Below are 21,921 nucleotides of genomic sequence, written 5' to 3' on the forward strand. Positions count from 1 at the left end.
TCGACTACTGCTATAGCATCCTCTACGGCTCACCCAACAGAATCCTCAATAAACTTCAATACGTCCAGAACTCTGCTGCCCCCCTGCTCACCTCCACCCGCCGCCGAGACCACATCACCCCTGTCCTTCACAACCTCCACTGGCTCCCGGTCAAATACAGAATTGACTTCAAAATACTACTCATCACCTACAAAGCCATAAACAGCCCGGCCCCTCCCTACCTCTCCGACCTCCTCCCCCGACACACCCCTACCCGATGCCTCAGGTCTGCGGACGTAACCACCAGGACCAAGCTCCGGACCTGGGGTGACAGGGCCTTCTCAGTTGCTGCACCCTCCCCTGCACCCTCCCCTCCCTCCCCCCTCCCTTATTCTTGTCTTTTATTTTTTTATTATAAATGTACTTATTAAATGATGTTACCCTGTATGTGAAGCGTCTTTGAGTATTTAGAAAAGCGCTATACAAGACTAATAAGACGTATTATTATTATTATTATTATTCTGCTTCCTTCAGGTCCGACCTGTAAACTAAACCTTCCTGAACAAACCAGCTGGATCTCAAAGGTCTGGTTCCTCTCTTTTATATAATAATGTCTCTAGAAACATCTTCAGCTGCTCAGATTCAAACAGACTGGGAGGAGAAACTGGAAGATAATACCAGAGGAAAGCTGGGATCGGTCCTCGGAGTCGGTGGATTTCTTGTCCTCGGCTTCCTGGTTTCTAAGTGTCGCGTTGTGTTTATTGATCTAAAGTCGGTGGATCCAGAATATGGTCCGTTATCATAAGTTAGTGTTGGTGAAAACACTCAGAAACCACGAATGTTTCAGGATGGATCCTCATGAAGATCATTTAAAAAGTGTTTTCACAGGTTTTCATGTTGTGTGATCACAGGAGTTAATATAAAGATATGGAATATCACAGCGATGGATATGTGCCGATGGGTTTATGATCGATGACGGGCTGTAAATATGGACAGAGCTTCATAATCAATGACACAGAGAATATAATAAATATACAACTAAATATGTAAGGATGACATGTGAGACGTTTCCCATGGATCATTAATGTGATGCTGACATGTTTCTGACACACAAACAAACATGAGGAGAGTCTCAGCTAAAATAACAACGTGACAGAGTGTTTTCCAAAGCTTTATTGTAGGAAAAGACATCTCACTCCAGTAGAAATATAAGAATCTAACACTCAGAAAACCTAAAATATTGAAGCAGCTGATTGTGTGATTTTACAGATGAAGTTAAAGGACAGAAGGAGGATCAGATGTTCTTCCTTTAGTCTGAGTCACTTTGAGGAAGTTAGTCGCTGGAAAACAGTGATGTCACACAGGAAGTGAAGCTTCAGATCACAAAGACATCAGAGTGACGCTCAGACACACGTCACGCTACATACATGTGCCTCACATCACGTATGTCACAGCACATGTGCAGCGTGTCACAGAAGCTTGAAGCAGAAACAGCAGCTCCTCCTCTCCAGCAGGTGGCAGCACTGAAAACACAAGAAAGCAGGTTGAATTCCAGCTGACTTTTCCTTCAGGAGACAAACAGACAACAGGGACAAGTTTAGGATTCCTACCTCAGTTAGTGGGAACCAGGATCCGTCCTGATTTAACACAAGAGAAGAAGAGACTGCTGTTATTGACTCATATAAACACCAGAGAAGAAGAGACTGCTGTTATTGACTCATATAAACACCAGAGAAGAAGAGACTGCTGTTATTGACTCATATAAACACAAGAGAAGAAGTGACTGCTGTTATTGACTCATATAAACACAAGAGAAGAAGAGACTGCTGTTAACCAGACTAAACCGGTCTGAACCGGTCTGAACTGTGTCATGATCTGCTCCTGTCTGCCCCTGTGTCCTGGTCAACCTCTCCTTTCACTCCCCAGTCCTGCCATCCTCCTGCCAGCCACCAGATGTCCTCGGACTTTCCATCCTTCAGCACACACACACCTGTCAGCCATCGGCCCGTTAGTCCTGTTTCTGTTCCCCCTTCACCTGCCTGTTTCCAGCCCATTGGCTCCCGGACTCTCTCCCCTCCTGCCAGCTGTTCCTAGTGTGTCATAAGTCCCTGTCTGTATATATAGCCTGTGTTTTTCAGTGTGTGTTGCCAGTTCATCATTTTGTTATGTGTTGTGTTCCTCATGTTCCTCGCCTGGTTACCTGCCCTGATTCCCTGTGTTCGTTTAGTAAGTCTTTTCGTCTAACTACCTGCCAGCCTTGGACTCCTTGTTTGTTTAGTTTTTGCCTTTTTGGATTACCTGCTTTATTTTGTACTTTGCCTCAGTTCCCCATTAAAACCTTTTACATATTCCCAGTTCTCTGTGTGCCGGTCTGCGTTTGGGTCCAGCCCCCAAGTTTCTCGACACACGTGACAAACTGGTCTAGTGGACTGACCTTGGGCCTCCCTCCTGTAGTAGATGAATCCAGCCAGAGATAAGATCAGACCCAGAACCAGTCCTGAGGCTCCGATGGCGATCTTGTTTCTCTCAGACTCAGGCATCGAAGGATCTGTTGAGAGAGTTCAAGTTTATTTATTTGTAGAGCACATTTAAAACAACTGTAGTTGACCAAAGTGCTGTACAGTGCAAAGACACCAGACAGTGGGCACACAATGGGAAAAACATAACAAATACAATGAGTAAGAATACACGGAAATAAAAAAAAACAGGGCAACAACACATATACACAAACGGATGCACACATACAGGAGCACGCACACCTCTACCCACACAGCAGTCAGGAGGATTCGAATGCTAGGCAGTGGAAGTGAGTTTTTAACCTGGATTTAAAAGTGTTGATGGAGGGGGCGGACCTGACTGAGAGGGGGAGGGGCTGAAACCGCAAAGGCACAATCTCCCTTGAGCTTTAGACTAGACCGTGGAACGACCAAGAGCTCTCGGTTAGACTACCTGAGGACCCTGGGGGTTGCAGGGGTGCAGAGGAGCTCTGACAAATAGGCAGGCACTAACCCATTAAGGCATTTAAAAACAAACAGTAGAATTTTAAAATTGATTCTGAAGCGTATGGGGAGCCAGTGAAGAGAGGCCAGCACAAGGGGGATGTGGTCCCTCTTCATGGAGCCAGCCAGAAGCCTGGCAGCAGAGTTTTGGACTAGTTGTCAGCGTGACATGGAAGACTGACTAATACCAAAATATAGGGAGTTACAGTAGTCCAGTCGAGATGAAATAAAAGCATGGATGACTGTTTCAAAGTCACAGAAAGAGACAAATTGCTTGATTTTAGCGATGTTTCTTAGTTGGAAGAAGCTGGCTTTAACTACTGATTTGACCTGTTTGTCAAATTTAAGGGCCGAATCAAATATCACACCCAGATTTTTGGCGGACGGTTTGACATAGGTAGCTAGCTGGCCCAGGTTTTTGGTAATAATGTTTATGGAATCGGGAGGGCCAAATAGAACAATTTCAGATTTGTTGTTGTTTAATTGGAGAAAGTTTGGTCCATCCAGCAGTTTATGTCGTCAAGGCAGTTCTTTAGATTTCTTAAAGTGTGTTGGTCATCAGGTCTTAGAGGGAGGTAAAGCTGTGTATCATCTGCGTAACAGTGGAACGAAATGTTATATTTTTGAATGATTTGACCTAGCGGGAGCATGTAAATGGAAAACAGAATTGGACCTAGGATAGAGCCTTGAGGGACCCCACTGGAGATATTGGCTGAAGATGAGGAGAAGGAGCCTATATTGACAGAGAAGGTTCTGTTATTCAGGTATGAGGTGAGCCAGGCCAGAGCGTTACCACCAATACCGACTCCATTTTTGAGACAGTCAATTAATATGGCATGGTCAACAGTGTCAAAAGCAGCAGTGAGGTCCAGTAGGAGTAGTACTGCACAATCTCCGGAATCAATAGCAAGGAGCAGGTCGTTTGATACCTTAAGCAGGGCTGATTCTGTACTATGGAGGGCCCTGAAACCAGATTGGAATTTCTCAAGGATGTTATTGTGATTCAGATGGGACATGAGCTGTGACAGAACAACCTTTTCAATAATTTTAGATAAAAATGGTAGTTTAGATATGGGCCTGAAATTGTTGTAAATGATGGGATCCAGATTAGGTTTTTTAAGGAGGGGCTGGACAACTGCATGTTTGAAATATGATGGAACAGTACCGCTGGTCAGAGAGCTGTTAATGATGGAGAGGATGCTAGGGCCGACTACGTCCGAAACTCCTTTAAGGAGGCTGGTGGGGATAATGTCGAGGGGGCAGGTTATGAGAGAGACAGGTCAACAGACAGACAGGTAGAGAGACAGACTGAGAGAGAGACAGACAAGTCAACAGACAGACAGGCAGAGAGATAGACAGAGAGAGAGAGAGACAGGCAGACAGACAGACAGAGAGACAGACAGGCAGAGAGAGACAAACAAGTCAACAGACAGACAGGCAGAGAGATAGACAGAGAGAGAGAGAGGCAGAGAGACAGACAGGCAGGCAGAGAGAGAGACAGGAAGAGAGACAGACAGAGAGACAGACAGGCAGAGAGACAGAGAGACAAACAGACAGGCAGAGAGACAGACAGAGAGACAGACAGGCAGAGAGACAGACAGGTCAACAGACAGACAGGCAGAGAGACAGACAGGTCAACAGACAGACAGGTAGAGAGACAGACAGACAGGCAGGTATTCAGACAGACAGGTAGTTACCCCAGTCCTGGATCAAAGGAGTGTTCAGGCTGGCGTGCTCCACCATGCAGGAGATCTTCTCTCCAGACCTGTTCAACACACACACACACACACACACACACACACACACACACACAGACACAGACACACACACACACACACACACAGGTTGGTTTAGTGTCACATGTTATTACTGAACTGATCTGGACTCACCTGGGTGTGTACTCCAGGTGGATCTGGACTCACCTGGGTGTGTACTCCAAGTGGATCTGGACTCACCTGGGTGTGTACTCCAGGTGGATCTGGATCTGGATACACCTGGGTGTGTACTCCAGGTGGATCTGGACTCACCTGGGTGTGTACTCCAGGTGGATCTGGATGTGGACTCACCTGGGTGTGTACTCCAGGTGGATCTGGATCTGGACTCACCTGGGTGTGTACTCCAGGTGGATCTGGATCTGGACTCACCTGGGTGTGTACTCCAGGTGGGAGTGGATCTGGTAGTACCAGTCCCCGTCCTCCAGCTCCTCAGTGGAAGTGACATCAGAGGTCACGACCTTTCCGTCTCTCAGCCAGGTCACACGGATTTGTTTTGGGTAGAAGTCGTAGACGCTGCACATCAGCATGGCAGTGTGTTTCCCACCAGGGGGCGACACTGAGCTCAGCCTGACAGAGGGGGGAGCTGGAGGACACAGGGTGGTGTTATTATTATTATTATTATTATTATTATTATTATTATTATTATTATTATTATTATTATCATGGCAGTGTGTTTCCCACCAGGGGGCGACACTGAGCTCAGCCTGACAGAGGGGGGAGCTGGAGGACACAGGGTGGTATTATTATTATTAGTATTATTATTATTATTATTATTATTATTATTATTATTATCATTATTATTATTATTATTATTTTTATTATTACCATTTTTAGCGTATCATTATTACTTAATATTACTTAATTCTTCAGGACAGATTTTTAACTTTAATGCAGTTTGAGCCGTTTGAGTTATCATTTTAGTGTTTTTGTGTTTTCTGTGTGACGACCCTCCTGTGTGCTTAGTCTTCTTCAGGATCCTGGAGGGCCGGGTCGTCATCAGAGCCGATGGAAAGCACGGGGGCCCGGGGTTCTCTCCCTCCTCACCTGCACATCTTTTGTTCTGTTTTGGTTTGATGTAGTTTGTGCTTATTTACCCGTAGTTTTAGTTAATAAATCATTGTTTTAACTTTTACTTTGGCGTATGGCTCCCTCATTGTTGCTCACTGTTTTTAAAAGTGATTTTTCGGTCCCATAGAAATGAGGAATGTTCAGTCTGCTGGAGTGCGTGATGTCATCAAGCACTCCAGCCACTCTACAGACTTCAAAATTTTTTAAACTGTGATAATTTTCACACTAGGTACACATACCTTGTCTGCTACTCACAATATAAATATCTAAGTGATGGGATTTGCAGCTTTTGAGTTATCAACATATGTTCAACACTAATGCTAAACTGTGTTTTACAGTAGTTGTGCCTTTTATCAACAGCTTTGCTTTTTACACATTTTGATTTTAATTACATTACATTACTACATACATATATTTCTCATTAAAATGTTCAGCTAAAAAACAAAAAGTACCAAAGTACCAGATTTGCATATTTAGCAGTAGAGGCCATGCTTTTCACAGCCAGACAGAAACTGGCAAATGCGACAGGACATATACCGGTATCTTTCCCTGGTTTCTTGTGGACTGATCCAGCTGCGTTAAGAGAAGAGAGAGACGACTGTTTGGCCAGGTGAGCAGCACTCTCGTATCAGTGTAACAACTAAAGACCTTACAACTTAATATTTTTGAAGTTGATGTAGTTTGGTTTTGATTCTGTCTGAAACATTCAGTCATGGGAATAAAAATGTAGCCTACTTGCTTAGTCGTAAATAAAAACCCACTCAATGAAATGTTAAATCAAAGGACGTTAGTTTGCTAGCTAAAGTTCGTTTTCAGTTGAAAAGGTTACAAAGCTGCCCAGCAGATGCTGTTTATAGTTGGGATATTTTCTATCATTCCTCTTTTCAACTGAGCCGTAAAGTCTATAGTTAGCCATTTTTTATGTGGGGAAGACTAGGCCATTCTTTATCATTTTAATAAACCCAACCATGACTTTATAACACCGTTTTATTTGTTAAGCATGCACAACACCCGCTAGCATACAAATTCATTTTTATATGCCAATTTTCATTATAGATATAGATGTTTTTCGTTTTTATAAATATTAAAGATTATTACAGATGCCTTTAAGTCTGTATATTGTACCTGCAATTATGAGAAAACCTGTATTCATGGCCTCCACCCAGTTACAATGATCAGTCTAAGACAGAAAGTCAACTTATTCAACATGTTCTGTTAAGTCAAAGAAAACCCACTTTTGAAACCTCTTCCACTCCAGATCCCGGTGCCGGGTCTGGAGTTACTACCGACAAAAAGTAAAAAAAAATAATAATAATAAATAAAATAAAAAATCTGGGGTGGCCTTTTTTTGTAATGTCTCTAAAAGACGGAAACTTAACAAGCTGTCCAAGTAGTCCAAGTGTAGGCTATTTTGTCCAAACAATGTCTGATAGGCAATAATTCCAATATTTGTGTTAGGGATTTAGGGAATTAGAATGCAGTTGAAAAAATAATCTGCTCACTCCAATTTAATGAAGTCAATATGGCATCAAATCCTCCTGGCAAAGATTCAGCCACATCAGTAGGGAAAAACGAAGAAATATATGTGGAGGCACAGTTATCAGTTAAATCCCTGCCAAAATGTTCTAGCCAGGTGCACAGCAAAGAAAAATAATAATAAAAAAAAAAAGATTTGAAAGGAAAACTTTAAAAACCACAAGAACTGGTCCCATGTCATTGTAATGGGCATCAGCATTCACAGACCTGAAAGACTTGCATCTTGACTTCCAATTATGAAGAATTAAGACTTGGAGAATTAAGACTTGGAACTTGACTTGAGAGTTGTCTCAAGTGACTTGAGTCTTGACTTGGACTTGCACCAAAAGACTTAAAAACAGCTGTCATTTACACTACATTTTTTTTTATTTGTCCTTTCTGACTCATTCCCACAGAAAAATGGCATTACACTCTGGGACATTGTCCAATAAGTAAGAAATGTCCGGCGCCATTACAAACATGGTTTAACTGTGTTAAAGGAATAGTTTGGCATTTTGAACCCTGGGCCCAAACAACATGTTTTCCGTCATGATCCCTATTAGTAGAAACCAGAACTTGGCTAGCCGCCTGCTCCGCCTGTCCGGTCACACCAGGCAACCCCCCACTCTACTCTACTGCAATAGAAACCTAGGGGCATACACCACAGTCTGTGAAAACTATGATAAACGCTGTTTTGCAAAACATGATGCTCACAGTATAATCATACAGGTGTCAGTATGTTATCTTGAAAAAAAAAAAAAAAAAGCTTTCTGTCAGCAGTTATTTCTGGATTCTTCTGGCTCTGTGGAGCTTCCACCGGCTTAGAGGGTAGTACGTCTTTGAGAAAAAATAGTTCCTCTCCAGATATAACACAACTATTGACAGAAGTTGAAGCTCTTTTGCTGATTAAAACAATGTCTTTCCAATTGTTTACACAGTTTTCTGTTTTTGTATGTTCTTAGAGTGACAAAATGAACTGTTGAGGATGCACATTGTCTTGAGATTAATGGATCGGAGAATCACCTATCAACATGCCAATGTTTTTAGAAGAAATCATGGCAACTTAATTTAACTGTCCTATATGCAACAAAAACTTCTTTTCACTGATAAAACAAATTAGGCACATTGGGCTGTATCACCAAAATTAGCCAAATGTTTTATTAACATGTGGTCTAAATGGATGTATGAAATCCTGCATACAACCTATATATATAGAAACAGAGTTTTTGTTTTTGGGTGAACTATTCATTTAAAGTTAGAGAGAAGCACTGTGTTCCCGCTGTTGTGCCTACAAGCACAGAGGTGATCTCCAGACAATTTTTGACTCCTTTTTGTCTCAAGCAATGAGGTTTCACCTCCAGAAGATCAACATCAGTGTTGTTGATGATGATGATGATTTGAGTGAACTTTTAAGCTTTTTGAGGAATGTAGAGCCATAAATACTGAGTGGACACTGGAACAACAATGTTGTCATCATGGGATGGTAAAGCCAATTGAGATCCATTTAAAAGGTGAAGATCAAACTAACAGGGCCACATTTCAGTATGTCCTGCTCCATAACATTTTACAGAGAGTTGCTGAAAATGAATGGCAATGTTAAACAGAGATGTTGACCCTGGCATTGATGATGTACTTCGAGACTTCACTGATGGTGATATCTGCAAGAGTAACTTTGCTTTGTCAAAAAAACACTGTCCAACTTAAACTTTACTTGGATGAGTTTGAGGAGGTAAAGCCCCTGGGGTCAAAGAAGTTAAAACACAAACTGACAGTGATGTATTTTAAAATTGGAAACTTGGACAGAAAGTTTTTATCAGAGCTACAAAACACATACCTGTCTTCTCTTGTTCAACACAAGTTAATTCAAACGGGCTTCACTGATTCTTTTTTTTTTGTAAACACATTTTATTGTAAAAGATTACAAAATAGCATCACAAAAAATAAAAAATACATCACATATAAAATAAATAAATAAATAAAATAAAAAAAAGGGGGAAGGATATATCATATTAAATAAGATCTTAACTGCTCACCCTCTAAGTGATTGCTAGGCTTGTAGACATATTAGCCAACTAGTCCGAGGAGAGAGAGGATAAATTCTTAAAGTAGGAAATAAGAGGTTGCCAGTGATTAAAGAATTTTGCAGTCGAACCCAGCAGTGAGAACTTGATCTTCTCCATGTCAAGGGAAGACATTACATCACCTAACCAAGAGGCGCTAGAGGGTGGTGTTCGATGTTTCAATAGGAGAAGAATTCTCCGGCGAGCTATTAGGGAAGTAAATGAAATTACATTTGCGTGTTTCACCGAAAAGTGATTGCCTTCTTCAGGAATGCCAAATATAGCAATCACCAAGAGGGGAGGGCTCAATCGTTAGCTCTAATACCTCTGAAATAACCTTAAAGAAAGAATTCCAATAATCTGCCAGTTTTGGGCATAACCAAAACATGTGAGTAAGACTACAGGGAGACTGTGAGCATCTTTCGCAGGAATCGATAATATCAGGGAATATTCTTGATAACCTGGATTTACTGTAATGCGCCCTGTGAAGTATTTTAAACTGAATAAGCTGGAGCTTTGCACAGGATGAGCAAGAATGTATTTCTTCCAGTGCCTCCTCCCACCACATGTCTGAAAAAGTGACTCCTAATTCTGTTTCCCATTCTGTCTTTATTTTAATGAGGGCAGGTGGTGTGTCTGGGGTTATGAGGTTGTATAAAAAAGAAATATGACGCTTTGTCATTCTCGTCAACGGTATAAGGAGATCAATTCCAGTGGCGCGTGGGGCATTTGGGAAAGATGGTGTGTTAGATTGGAGAAAGTGTCGGATTTGAAAATATCTGAAAAGGTCAGACTGTTGAAGATTAAATGTAGTACACAGATAGGCGAAGCTGGCAAAAATGCCTTCGTGGTAGAGGTCACCTAACATGCTCAGGAAATGTCTATACCAGAGAGAAAATCTGAAGTCGATTTTAGCTGGTTTAAATAGGTCATTGTTACAAATTGGTGTAGTCAGGGGGAGTGTATTCCAGTTGAAGTGTTTCTTAATTTGTTGCCAGATTTTTAGTGTGGATAGGACTACTGGACTGGAACTATACTGTTTTGGTTTGAGCTGTTTGCCATGGCATACCAAAGATTTCAAAGAGTTGGAATGACAAAAATGTGATTCTAGCTGGCACCAATATGGCCCAATATGCAATCTTTTGCATATTGGCTGCCCAGTAATAGCGCTGTAAATTTGGAAGTCCCATTCCAGCCTCTGATTTAGGTTGCTGTAGTAGGGATTTGTTAAGTCTCGGGGGTTTACTTCCCCATATGAAGGAGGAAATCACAGAGTCGATCTTACGGAAGAAGGATTTAGGAAGGAACAGAGGTAGACATTGGAATAAGTAAAGGTACCTTGGGACAATGTTCATTTTGATGCATTGGATCCGTCCTGCTAACGTGAGAGGTAAGCTATTCCACCTCTGAAGGTCTACTTTTACTTTTGTCGGACTTTTGTCGGACAGAGAAGTTACTTTCATGCAGCGAACCAATAATACGAGCAATATTGATCCCTAAGTATTTAAATCCTGCGAGGGAGAAATTAAATGGAAAATTACACTGCAATATGTTCTCAGCTGGCTGGTTAATAGGGAAATATACACTTTTATCAATATTTAACTTATACCCAGAGAACGTTCTGAAGGTATTCAGAGTCTTTAAAATATGTGGGAAGGATCTCACAGGGTCTGAAACATAAACAAGCAGGTCATCTGCATATAGGGAGACTTTATGTTCGACTCCCCCCCTCCCAATGCCAGAAAAAAGCCTATCTGCTTTTAATGCAATTGATAAAGGTTCAATGGCTATTGCAAAAAGGAGGGGGGAGACATCCTTGGCGAGTGAGAGGAAAAAATTTCGACCGAATTGAGTTGGTAGACACGCAAGCTTGTGGGGAAGTGTATAATAATCGCACCCAGGAAATAAAATGTTCACCAAATCCGAATTTGTTCTCCGACAGGAGAACAGATAGCTCCACTCCACCCGATCGAAAGCCTTCTCCGTGTCCAGCGATATGACTGCTTCAGGGACAGGAGAGAGAGCGACAAAGATAGCATAATATCAAGAAGACGGCACACATTCGTAAAGGAATGGCGGTTTCTGATAAATCCGGTTTGGTCCTCTGATATGATGGTAGGTAGAGCTGTCTCCAGTCTGCGGGCCAGGATCTTTGCTAGCACCTTTACATCTACATTGAGAACAGAAATGGGCCGGTAAGAGGAGCATTTGCCAGGATTTTTGCCTTTTTTCAGTATCAGAGATTTAGATGCCTGAGTAAGGGTGGGAGGTAACATACCATCTTGCAAAGAATGGTTAAACATGTCTAAAAGTAAGGGGGTGAGTTGTTCAGAAAACTTAAAAAAAGAAATTCAACTGGAAAGCCATCTGGCCCTGGAGATTTGCCACTTTGCAGCGACTTGATAGCTTCTGTGATTTCCACTATTTGTAACGGAGCTTCCAAGCTGTTTTTATATTCAGTGGGTAGTTCCGGAAATTCCAGCTCTGAGACAAAGTTACGCAACACAGAGGGGTCTTTTGGTGATTCTGAACTATAGAGGTTGGAGTAAAAGGAGGTAAAGACCTCATTGATACCAGGTAGGTCAGTGACAATTTGACCAGAGCTGTTCTGTATTTTGGGTATCATCTGTGATGCTAGTCTGCTCTTCAGCTGGCTTGCTAGAAGGCGCCCCGCTTTATCGCCATGTTCATAAAGCATGCCACGTGTTTTTAGTATCATTTTCTCCGCCTCATTAGTTGAGAGAAGATTGAACTCAGTCGGTAGTTCAATTTTTTGTTCTGGGGATGTCTAGGTCAGATATAGATTTTAGTAATTCAGTATGTCGCATTTTATGTACCATTTTAATATGTGCAGTGTAAGAGATGATTTTTCCCCGCAAAAAAACTTTAAGAGTCTCCCATAGCAGACTAGGGCTAATATCTTCAGTTCTATTAGTGTCAAGAAAAAAATCAATTGATTCACTGACTAGAGTACAAAATTCAGGATCTGATAGGAGAGTGGGATCCAGTCTCCAAGAGCGGAACTCCTTGGGTTGATTTGTAAAAGTGAGATCAAGACTGAGAGGGGAGTGATCTGAGTTAACCCTGGCCAGATATTCAACCGAGGCAACTGATGGAAGAAGGCTCTTATCAATGAAAAAATAATCAATACGTGAGTGAGAGTTATGGACATGTAAAAAAAAAGAGAATCGCTTATCTTCTGGATGTAAAGCTCTCCAGGGATCAATACAACCGCATTGGTTCGTAAAAGAAAGTAAGGTCTGTGCCATTTTAGAACGCAGTGTTGTTTTGGGGTTTGATTTATCACAAATGAGTTTCCTGTAAGAAAACAATGTCAGGTTTGAGATCTTTAAGATGGGAGAAGATCCTTGCCCTCTTAACAGGTCCGTTAAGGCCACCTACATTCCATGAGATAAGTCTTATTATCAATATCTGCTTCCAATATCCAACTTCCAGAGGAACACAACTAAGGAACTCGCCCATCTAAATCTGGCAGAGAGAGCCCCTATAGGCAACATACTTTCATCATGAACCACCTAAATTAACAACATTAATAGAAGCAGTGACAAGAGTTGGAGAACAAGAACCATCTGCTCTGAACCAGTGGGGATCTGTCCATACCAATATATAACAATCAACAGCTTAACACTACCAGGTGTTATTGAACGGATAGGTCTATAGCCAAACCGTGGCTTATGCCTTTTTGCAAACTGTAGATTTTCCGGGTGGAAGGTTACAGTTGTGAAAAGGCAAACTACTCAATATTACTAAGATGCAATACAGTCTGAACCAACAGGTTGATGTTATAAGAGGATATAATCCAAAAAATTACAAAAATATACTTTTGTTGGTGCTATTTTGTCGCGATTTCATCAGCTGTGTTTCACGGGCAGAAAGAGGTATGTTCAATGACGAAATGGATTATGCAACGTTTAGAAACGTTAATTCCCGGCTCATTCTTCTACTTAAATTATGCTTATTGTAAAGTAGATGTAACGATACAGTCGTTATAAAGTGCTATCTTTTATGGAGTTTATTGAGATGCCACTGAAATAACTTGTTATATGAGACAAATGTATTTATTTATTTAGCAGGTGACATCAAATGCCAAAATGCAAGTGTCTTTTTTTTTTTTTTTTTTTACATTTGGCCTTGAAATTGATCTACAACCATATTAACAAATTTCTTAAAATTAATATTAGCACCAAAGAGCTCAAGCAAAGAAATGCAGCAAACCGGAATCCCTTATAGGCAGAAAATGTAGCCAGACTCTGTAACTCGTATGTGTTCCTGGTCCAGGAGAGAAAGTTGTAGGCGTCTAATACTGCCTGAGAGGCTTTATCATGGAGTCTATGGAACACCAGGTGTGTCCTATACAGATTTGACAAAGAGTCAACATAGGACGAGTTGGGACTGAGAACGGGTCGGAAAAGTTCATGCTCACTGCTGATGCCCCAGATGAACACCTGCATGACCGTCCAGCGTCCCTCACAGCTCTGCAGTGTAGACTGGTGGAAATGTAACACCTGACCATGTCACTACAACCAAGTCCATTACTGTGGATCATGTGGCTTACAAGATAGGCAGCTGTCTTGTTATTGAAACTGCACATGCAGAGGATATTCCAGTGTTTATGAAGATCTACCACATTTCTGGAGTCTTGGGGAGCTGGTATCTATGTGGAAAAATCCTATCCAGTTTTAACAGCCACCTACACTGCTACATAGTTTAGGAAGACCCACACTGGATAGTGGTGTTGCCTGGTGAAGAACTGGCTTTCCACGGCCCTGATAGCTACTTCAGTTCTGATGGCAGACTCACAGTTTCTCTTCGACACTGCATATGAAGGTTCTTTGAATTATGGAACTTAATTTGTCAGTTAAGACAATTATACCAATTATACCAAGACAATTACAAATTAAAGAAAAACATATGGGTTCACTCACAATGTGCATCTAAAAGTGGGAGTATTTGTTGTGTTCTTTTATCTTTCTATTTCACTTGATTTGAACTGCACTAGTTTACTTTTTAAGTCTTTTATCTTTTGTATCTCTTGTCTGTACTTTTGCACTTTTTAATTGTAAATCCTTTACCTTTACTGTATTTCTATCACTCTGTAAAGCACTTTGAATTACCCCAGTGTATGAAATGTGCTGTACAAATAAAGCTGCCTTGCCTTGCCTTGCCTTGCCTACCTGTGTTAATGCTACTGAGGGGTACACACACAAACACAGTAGGGTGACCAAACGTCCCGATTTGTGGGGGACAGTCCCAGACCTATTGTCCCGCAACCAGATGGAAATGTCTCGCATTTTGATAAACTGAAGCTTGAAAATTAAAATCTATAAATTTCTATCATATTGTTATTTGTTACCATGCATGCTGCACAGAGAGTCGGCACTGTGGCGTCTCCCCTCCTCCTGACAGGAGTGGGACAGTGAGTTGCTATGGTTACGGAGACGCGCTGTCTATATACTAACATGTAGCTACAACAAGGACTGGGAGGCCAAGTTCAAATGGGTCAAAGTAGTTCCCAACGAGGGTGTAGTGTTGTGTAGCAGTCTGCTTACACATGAGCTGGTGTGTGTGTGTGTGTGTGAGAGAGAGAGAGAGAGAGAGAGAGAGAGAGAGAGCTCTATGAACCAGTAATCCCATAAAATCCCCATTTACATGAATTCACACCTTCATGCATGGAAAAAAACCCTTAAAATGAGTTAAGGCAGTTATTTCCCCAAGGGGATTAATAAAGTGCTATCTTATCTTATCATATCTTATTAATATCAAAACCTCCTTAAACTCCCCTTAATGTTTGACTGCTTACTTTCTAATTTAATGCAAATTCAGGGAGACAGGAACTTTCCATTAATAACTCATTAATAACCAGTAAACCTGCACAAAAGACATGAAAAATCCCTTCATTTCTAGAGTCTCTGTGAATAAATCCCTTATAAACCCATGATACTAACCTGACTTTATTAAAGCTGATATTTTAATGGACAATTAATAATAATGTGAAAGGACATTTCAGGGATTAAATGAAGGGGTTTGGTTTGGTAGGTGAGAGAGCGATTGAGAGAGAGAGGAGAATGTGGAGGTAGGAAGAAAATTAGGAAAAAAAATTGAATAAGGTCAATAATGTTACTTTGCCAATAGTTTTATTGGCAATATCGCACAACATTTGACGTTCTCTTGCCATTCAAACAGTGAGATTTTTTAAACCTCCTATTGAATCAAATTCAGGGAAGTTGTAAAATTCTTCCATTATTGTCAGACTATTTATTCATTTATTTTTTATTTTTTTTATTTATTCATTTATTTATTTCCTTTATTTTACCAGGTAGTTTATTGAGAATGACCTGCAACGACTAAGATAAAGAATATAACACTGAACATGTTTGCTACCTTTTATTTCATACAGTATTATTCAACATGCCTGTCCTGCAACTTGGTCATTTGGAGTCGGTCACCCTAAAACAGACACCAGTTCAGCTGAAACCTTGTCTACATGCAGAAATCATAAAGTATGCCTCTCACATGTAAAGGTATTGATCTTATTGATGGTCAGACCTTCCTTTCCCTGAGTGAGAGGATCTCTACCCTTTCCTCCGGGTCGCACAGGACAAGGACATGTAAGTACATTTTTAAAAGCATGCTCTTCACACTGAATGGCTACAATCCTATTGGCATATTGCTTAATGTGGTGTCTGTAACAGAGCAAAACCATTTGAATTTATGAATTTCCTTGGAATTTCCATGGATGGATGGATGGATGGATGATAGATAGATAGATAGATAGATAGATAGATAGATAGATAGATAGATAGATAGATAGATAGATAGATAGATGGATGGATGGATGGATGGATGGATGGATGGATGGATGGATGGATAGATATTATTATTATTTATCCCCAAAGGGAAATTACAGTGTTGCAACATCAATTCACATAAATGACGAAAAACACACACAATGAGGTCTTATTGCAGCGGAGCTGAAGGAGCCTCTGACCGAAGACACTTGCACACTATCTTCGAGTCTCAGCTGGGAGTGTTTAAAAAGGAGCAAATCCCATTTGTCAGTCCTGAGGCAGAGTGTCACAGAGTGTCATAGAGTGTCACATAGTATCAGAGTGTCACAGAGTATCATAGAGTGTCACAGAGTATCAGAGTGTCACAGAGTGTCAGAGTGTCACAGAGTGTCACAGAGTGTCAGAGTGTCAGAGTGTCACAGAGTGTCAGAGTGTCACAGAGTGTCACAGAGTATCAGAGAGTGTCACAGAGTGTCACAGAGTGTCACAGAGTGTCAGAGTGTCACAGAGTGTCAGAGTGTCACAGAGTATCAGAGTGTCACAGAGTGTCATAGAGTGTCATAGAGTGTCACAGAGTGTCAGAGTGTCACAGAGTGTCAGAGTGTCAGAGTGTCAAAGAGTATTACAGAGTGTCAGAGTGTCACAGAGTGTCACAGAGTGTCACAGAGTGTCAGAGTGTCACAGAGTGTCAGAGTGTCAGAGTGTCAGTGTCACAGAGTGTCAAAGAGTATCACAGAGTGTCATAGAGTGTCGCAGAGTGTCAGAGTGTCAGTGTCACAGAGTGTCAAAGAGTATCAGAGTGTCAGTGTCACAGAGTGTCAAAGAGTATCACAGAGTGTCAGAGTGTCATAGAGTGTTGCAGAGTATCAGAGAGTGTCACAGCGTGTCATAGAGTGTCACAGAGTGTAACAGAGTGTCACAGAGTGTCAGAGTGTCACAGAGTGTCACAGAGTGTCAGAGTGTCACAGAGTGTCAAAGAGTGTCACAGAGTGTCAGAGTGTCACAGAGTGTCACAGAGTATCACAGAGTGTCACAGAGTGTCACAGAGTGTCAGAGTGTCACAGAGTGTCACAGAGTGTCTCAGAGTGTCACAGAGTGTCACAGAGTGTCACAGAGTGTCAGAGTGTCAAAGAGTGTCAAAGAGTATCACAGAGTGTCAGTGTCATAGAGTGTCGCAGAGTATCAGAGAGTGTCACAGAGTGTCAGAGTGTCACAGAGTGTCAGAGTGTCAGAGTGTCACAGAGTGTCAAAGAGTATCACAGAGTGTCAGAGTGTCACAGAGTGTCAGAGTGTCACAGAGTATCACAGAGTGTCACAGAGTATCACAGAGTGTCAGAGTGTCACAGAGTGTCAGAGTGTCACAGAGTGTCACAGAGTATCACAGAGTGTCAGAGTGTCATAGAGTGTCGCAGAGTATCAGAGAGTGTCACAGCGTGTCATAGAGTGTCACAGAGTGTAACAGAGTGTCACAGAGTGTCAGTGTCACAGAGTGTCAGAGTGTCACAGAGTGTCACAGAGTGTCACAGAGTGTCAGAGTGTCACAGAGTGTCACAGAGTATCACAGAGTGTCACAGAGTATCACAGAGTGTCACAGAGTGTCAGAGTGTCACAGAGTATCACAGAGTATCACAGAGTGTCACAGAGTGTCACAGAGTGTCAGAGTGTCACAGAGTGTCACAGAGTATCACAGAGAACAACCTGGCAAAAGCAGCTGTCGGTGTCTTCAGCAGAAGGGAAATCATCACAGCCACCAGCAAAAAAAGCAAAGTCTTCACAAGTGGAAATTAAAATACCCAATAACCTGTTAGCATCAAGGTAGTTGTCACCCTAAGGCCTGCTGCACACTACAAGCTTTTGACAAGATCTTGCCTTAATTAAGACACACAACTGTTATTTAGAAAATCACGGGTAAGTTCAGAGAAGTCCTGCAGTGTGTAGCAGTCGTAAGCAGAAGAGTTAATCCATACAGACAGTGCTGTGGAGACACCAGAGGCTCAGGAAATGTTAAGAATTTACCTGTGAAAACAGAGAAGAAAATCAAGGTCTGTGTGCTACATTTGCATTCAGTTTACATTATTATATAATAACCTTCTTGGTGTGTCTGGAGAAAAAAAAAAACCTTGGTTCTAATTTAGTGATAATTTTTTTATTTTTTCTGTCTGAATAAACAGCTGCTGGCAAGGATGGAGATGCTCTGCCACAGTGATTTCTCCTTCATCGCCAAGTTTTCACATGATGCATATTCACTGGTTTTTAAACAAAACCAATAATATTAAGTATACATGTCATATAACATTTACAGGGAACTGAAGACAGCTATAGTGAACAGATGCATGTCCCAAGAATGAAAGCGGAGTGCAAAAAGGCCCAACCAGACATCCTGAAGGAGAAAAAAGAGAGTCTGCTTCACTCAAAGCCTTCAGGAGCTTTACAGCATATCAGCATCGTGAGTTCAAATGGAGTTAATGTACAAAACTTTCACTTTTAATAAGTTACTCTTCCAGACAAATTTGTAATGTATGGAAATTATCATCTTTTAGATTTTCTCTGAAAGCACAACTATAAAGTTGATGTGGACCAGAGGTTGCTGGAAGGCTTTGGAAAAGCAGCAGACAAAACAGGACAAAAGAAGCCGGGGCAAGAAGAGTCTGCTCCAGTCCAGACAAACGTATTTAGAACTTTCTTTGAGGTTCTTCAAATACATTTGGCCGTCATAAAATACTATAAAAACTGATCAAAGTTATGTTTTTTCCTTTAGGACTCAACTGCTGCCATACTCCTGCTCCCCTACCTCTTCAGTGGAAATCCAGACAGACTCTGTGTAACGGACAAGGTCAGAGCTCCAGTCATTCACAGGTTGGGCTGCTGTGTTTCGTTTGGTTTAATGAAACTGTGTTTTACTCCTTTGGCGCGGTTCATCTGGATAGGTGAGGACAGAAATACATTAGTCCCACACACAACATCATAACTGCATTGCGAGGAAGACAGGGGCAAAACTGGTGCTTGAACACTTAGATGGCTTTCTCACTTAAAAAATGCGTTCAAAAGTACAGTTGGAAGTTGACTTGGCCCAAGATCCGCTCTTTAAGGCAGACCTGGCGGCTGATATTCAGTGCCCATCTGGGATCGATGAGGCCGTCCTCACCTATCCAGATGAACCACATCAAAGGAGTAATACACTCCAGAGTCCATTAAACCTAACAAAACCTAACCCTAAGCCTTATGCGAGACTGTCATGAGCAAAAGTTCCAATAGGCATGATGGGACTAGTGTATTTCTGCTCACCCTCCAAATGCTTGACCAATGACCGACAGACACCTGCAAGCATCTGGCTTTAGGTTTACAATCTGTGGTCTGTCTTGTTTCTGATCAAAGCAAGTGAAAGAAGTAACGTATCGAACATTATGGTGGTTTGCCCACAGTTTCCTATATCAACAGGCCAAATGAACAAAGTAGACACGTCTCACAGCATTATGTGGAAAGTGGTCAGTGGCACCTCACATGTCTGCAGCGATCCTCAAACCCTACGCTCACCAGCTCTTTACCACTTCACTGCAACATAATGTCATTGTTTAGAACTTGGTATCTAATTAATGACTAATTAACCTACACAAGATTCATATGCAATGGAAACATTTAAGCTGCCACTGCAGACAGTTGAATTAAACGCAGAGTGCTTGAACACCACGTTGTAAACATCATATATTCATGTCAGATACTGTGTTTGTTGTGTACTTTTCCTAGGTGGCGGAGGCTCCTCCACCTGTGCTGCCGGAGTGTGGAAACCCTTCGGTGCCGGGAGTGAAATCTCTCTTCACATGGATGGAGTCGACTCTGAGAAGCCAGGTGACTTCTCAGGGGGGAGTTCCTACTGGGGATCTATTCCATCTTTGGAGTCAGATATGCAGAGGATGTAAGGAAGACTCTAATCTTTATGCAACAATGTGTGGATGGTATCAAGTCAAATGATAAAGGATTGACATTATACCGACATTGATACACAGCCATTTTGTCAGTTGCCTGTGATTATTTATGTAATAATTTAGTAGCAGTAATAGCAGCCTAGTAGTAGTAGTGACAGTAGTAATAGTAATAGCAGTAATAGTACTACTAGTTGCAGTAGCAGTGTTTGGCCACCAGAGGGTCTGGTTCAGTCTGCTTCAGGGTTTACAGATAGAAAACATAAATGAGAAATATTCACATTTTTAAAAGACACTTCATAATAAATATAAATATTTCCTCTAGTGGTATTTTAAGTTTTCTTTAAAGTGAAGCAATATTTCCACAGATACATAATGAGTAATTATTAAAATACTTCAGTAACAATCTTCTTATTAACATAATTTCCCATTAAATGATTTCACTGATCAGTAGAGAAACTATAAACCAATATAGATCTTTAATAGAAGAAAACAGTTTCACAGCAAACACACATAAGTCAAATCAAACTGAAACAGCAGAAACACTCAAATCTGACCAGAAAGGTTTGTAAAATCTATGTCAAGCTTAATTTATATTAATAAATAAATTATCTGCTCTGTAATCATTATTTTAATCATGTGTTTATTATTGTTGAGGTTTATTCATGGTGTTGGATTAGAGAACAGCAGCTCACCTGTCTTAGTCAGCATGTTCCTGTACCAGACCTCAACGTTGTGTTTGCAGTAGCTCTCCTTCTGAGCCTTCCTCCTCCCCAGCACTGCAGGATCGTTGTTGAAGCGATCTGCGTTCCTCATGCCGTGTTCATTATATCCAACATATTTCCCCACAGAGCTGTTGAACCTGATGAACTCGACCTTGTTGTAATAGATAGAGTAAATGTACTCAATGTCCTTCAGCTCAGTGGAGCTGAACACACAACGGTCCACCTGATAATCCTCAAATCCATCTGGAGATCAAAGACAAAATCAATCTGTTAAGTTTCACAGATATAAATATAATTTCCATTCAAACTGAAGAGTATTATCTATGAGCTAGTTATTGATCAGTTCCAGGTATTGATGTATTGATCCTACCTGCTCCATACAGACTGATGAATAGTATTATCTATGAGCTAGTTATTGATCAGTTCCAGGTATTGATGTATTGATCCTACCTGCTCCATACAGACTGATGAATAGTATTATCTATGAGCTAGTTATTGATCAGTTCCAGGTATTGATGTATTGATCCTACCTGCTCCATACAGACTGATGAAGAAGAGGGAAAAGCCCAGAAAAGATGAAGCCATGTTCCTCTGCTGAGTTCACAAACTCTGACAGACTGAAACTGAGTCCTGCTATAAAAACCAATGTAGGAGCCACACACTGGTCACATGACCAGCATCACCTGTTGCCAGGCAGACAGTCCAGCCTAAAGGCTGCTGGTGGCAGAGCCAGAGAGCATCATGGGAGAACTACATCCACCCTGTTATACTTATCATGCATATAAAGTTATCTAGCTATTACAAATCTACAGTTCTCTATTATACATTACAGTCACCTATCTGTTACAGATCTACAGTTATCCGTAGATCAGTAACAGATTAGCAAAGTGGGAAAGTGCTCAGACACAGATAGACAGACAGACAGACAGGCAGACAATGTGATTTCTAATGTTATCAGTTTTCTCAGAGATGAAAACGTTCTCACATTCAGCAGGGAGTGCAACTGGTTTATGAATGAACATGAATGAACATGAATTAACGTAGCCAGCCGCACTATCAGTGCATCTTTGG

At 41.3% G+C, this 21,921-nt stretch overlaps 1 protein-coding gene across 2 annotated transcripts; it reads right to left on the minus strand.

Annotated features, from left to right (window-relative positions):
- Positions 1–1,137: 1,137 nt before the first annotated feature.
- On the minus strand, positions 1,138–21,478 carry LOC139639859 (H-2 class II histocompatibility antigen, I-A beta chain-like). 2 transcript variants are annotated; one of them, XM_071514006.1, is made up of 7 exons: positions 21,381–21,478; positions 20,821–21,093; positions 5,123–5,336; positions 4,676–4,743; positions 2,414–2,527; positions 1,590–1,616; positions 1,138–1,502 (listed from the first exon to the last, which is right to left on the minus strand). In XM_071514006.1, exons 1-6 carry the CDS (start codon positions 21,433–21,435, stop codon positions 1,591–1,593), a joined length of 750 nt encoding a protein of 249 aa, XP_071370107.1. In that variant the 5' UTR covers positions 21,436–21,478; the 3' UTR covers positions 1,138–1,502; position 1,590. The 2 variants fall into 2 exon arrangements, with proteins under 2 accessions (XP_071370107.1, XP_071370108.1); XM_071514007.1 differs by lacking the exon at positions 21,381–21,478 and adding an exon at positions 21,221–21,358.
- Positions 21,479–21,921: the final 443 nt, after the last annotated feature.

The sequence above is a fragment of the Centroberyx affinis genome, unplaced genomic scaffold, assembly GCF_046629955.1.
Source record: "Centroberyx affinis isolate AG114_WGS23_722 - 3 ecotype Tasmania unplaced genomic scaffold, CSIRO-AGI_Caff_v1 ptg007875l_1, whole genome shotgun sequence".
In the NCBI taxonomy this organism is placed as follows: domain Eukaryota; kingdom Metazoa; phylum Chordata; class Actinopteri; order Beryciformes; family Berycidae; genus Centroberyx; species Centroberyx affinis.

Bases quoted from the DNA above. Each gene is read 5' to 3' on its own strand.
- LOC139639859 (XM_071514006.1), bottom strand. From the start codon at position 21,435: ATGGCTTCATCTTTTCTGGGCTTTTCCCTCTTCTTCATCAGTCTGTAT. The intron at 21,094-21,380 runs GTAGGATCAATA...TTTGATCTCCAG, and splicing joins CATCAGTCTGTATGGAGCAG to ATGGATTTGAGGATTATCAG. The intron at 2,528-4,675 runs GTAACTACCTGT...CTCTCTCAACAG, and splicing joins TCCTTTGATCCAGGACTGGG to ATCCTTCGATGCCTGAGTCT.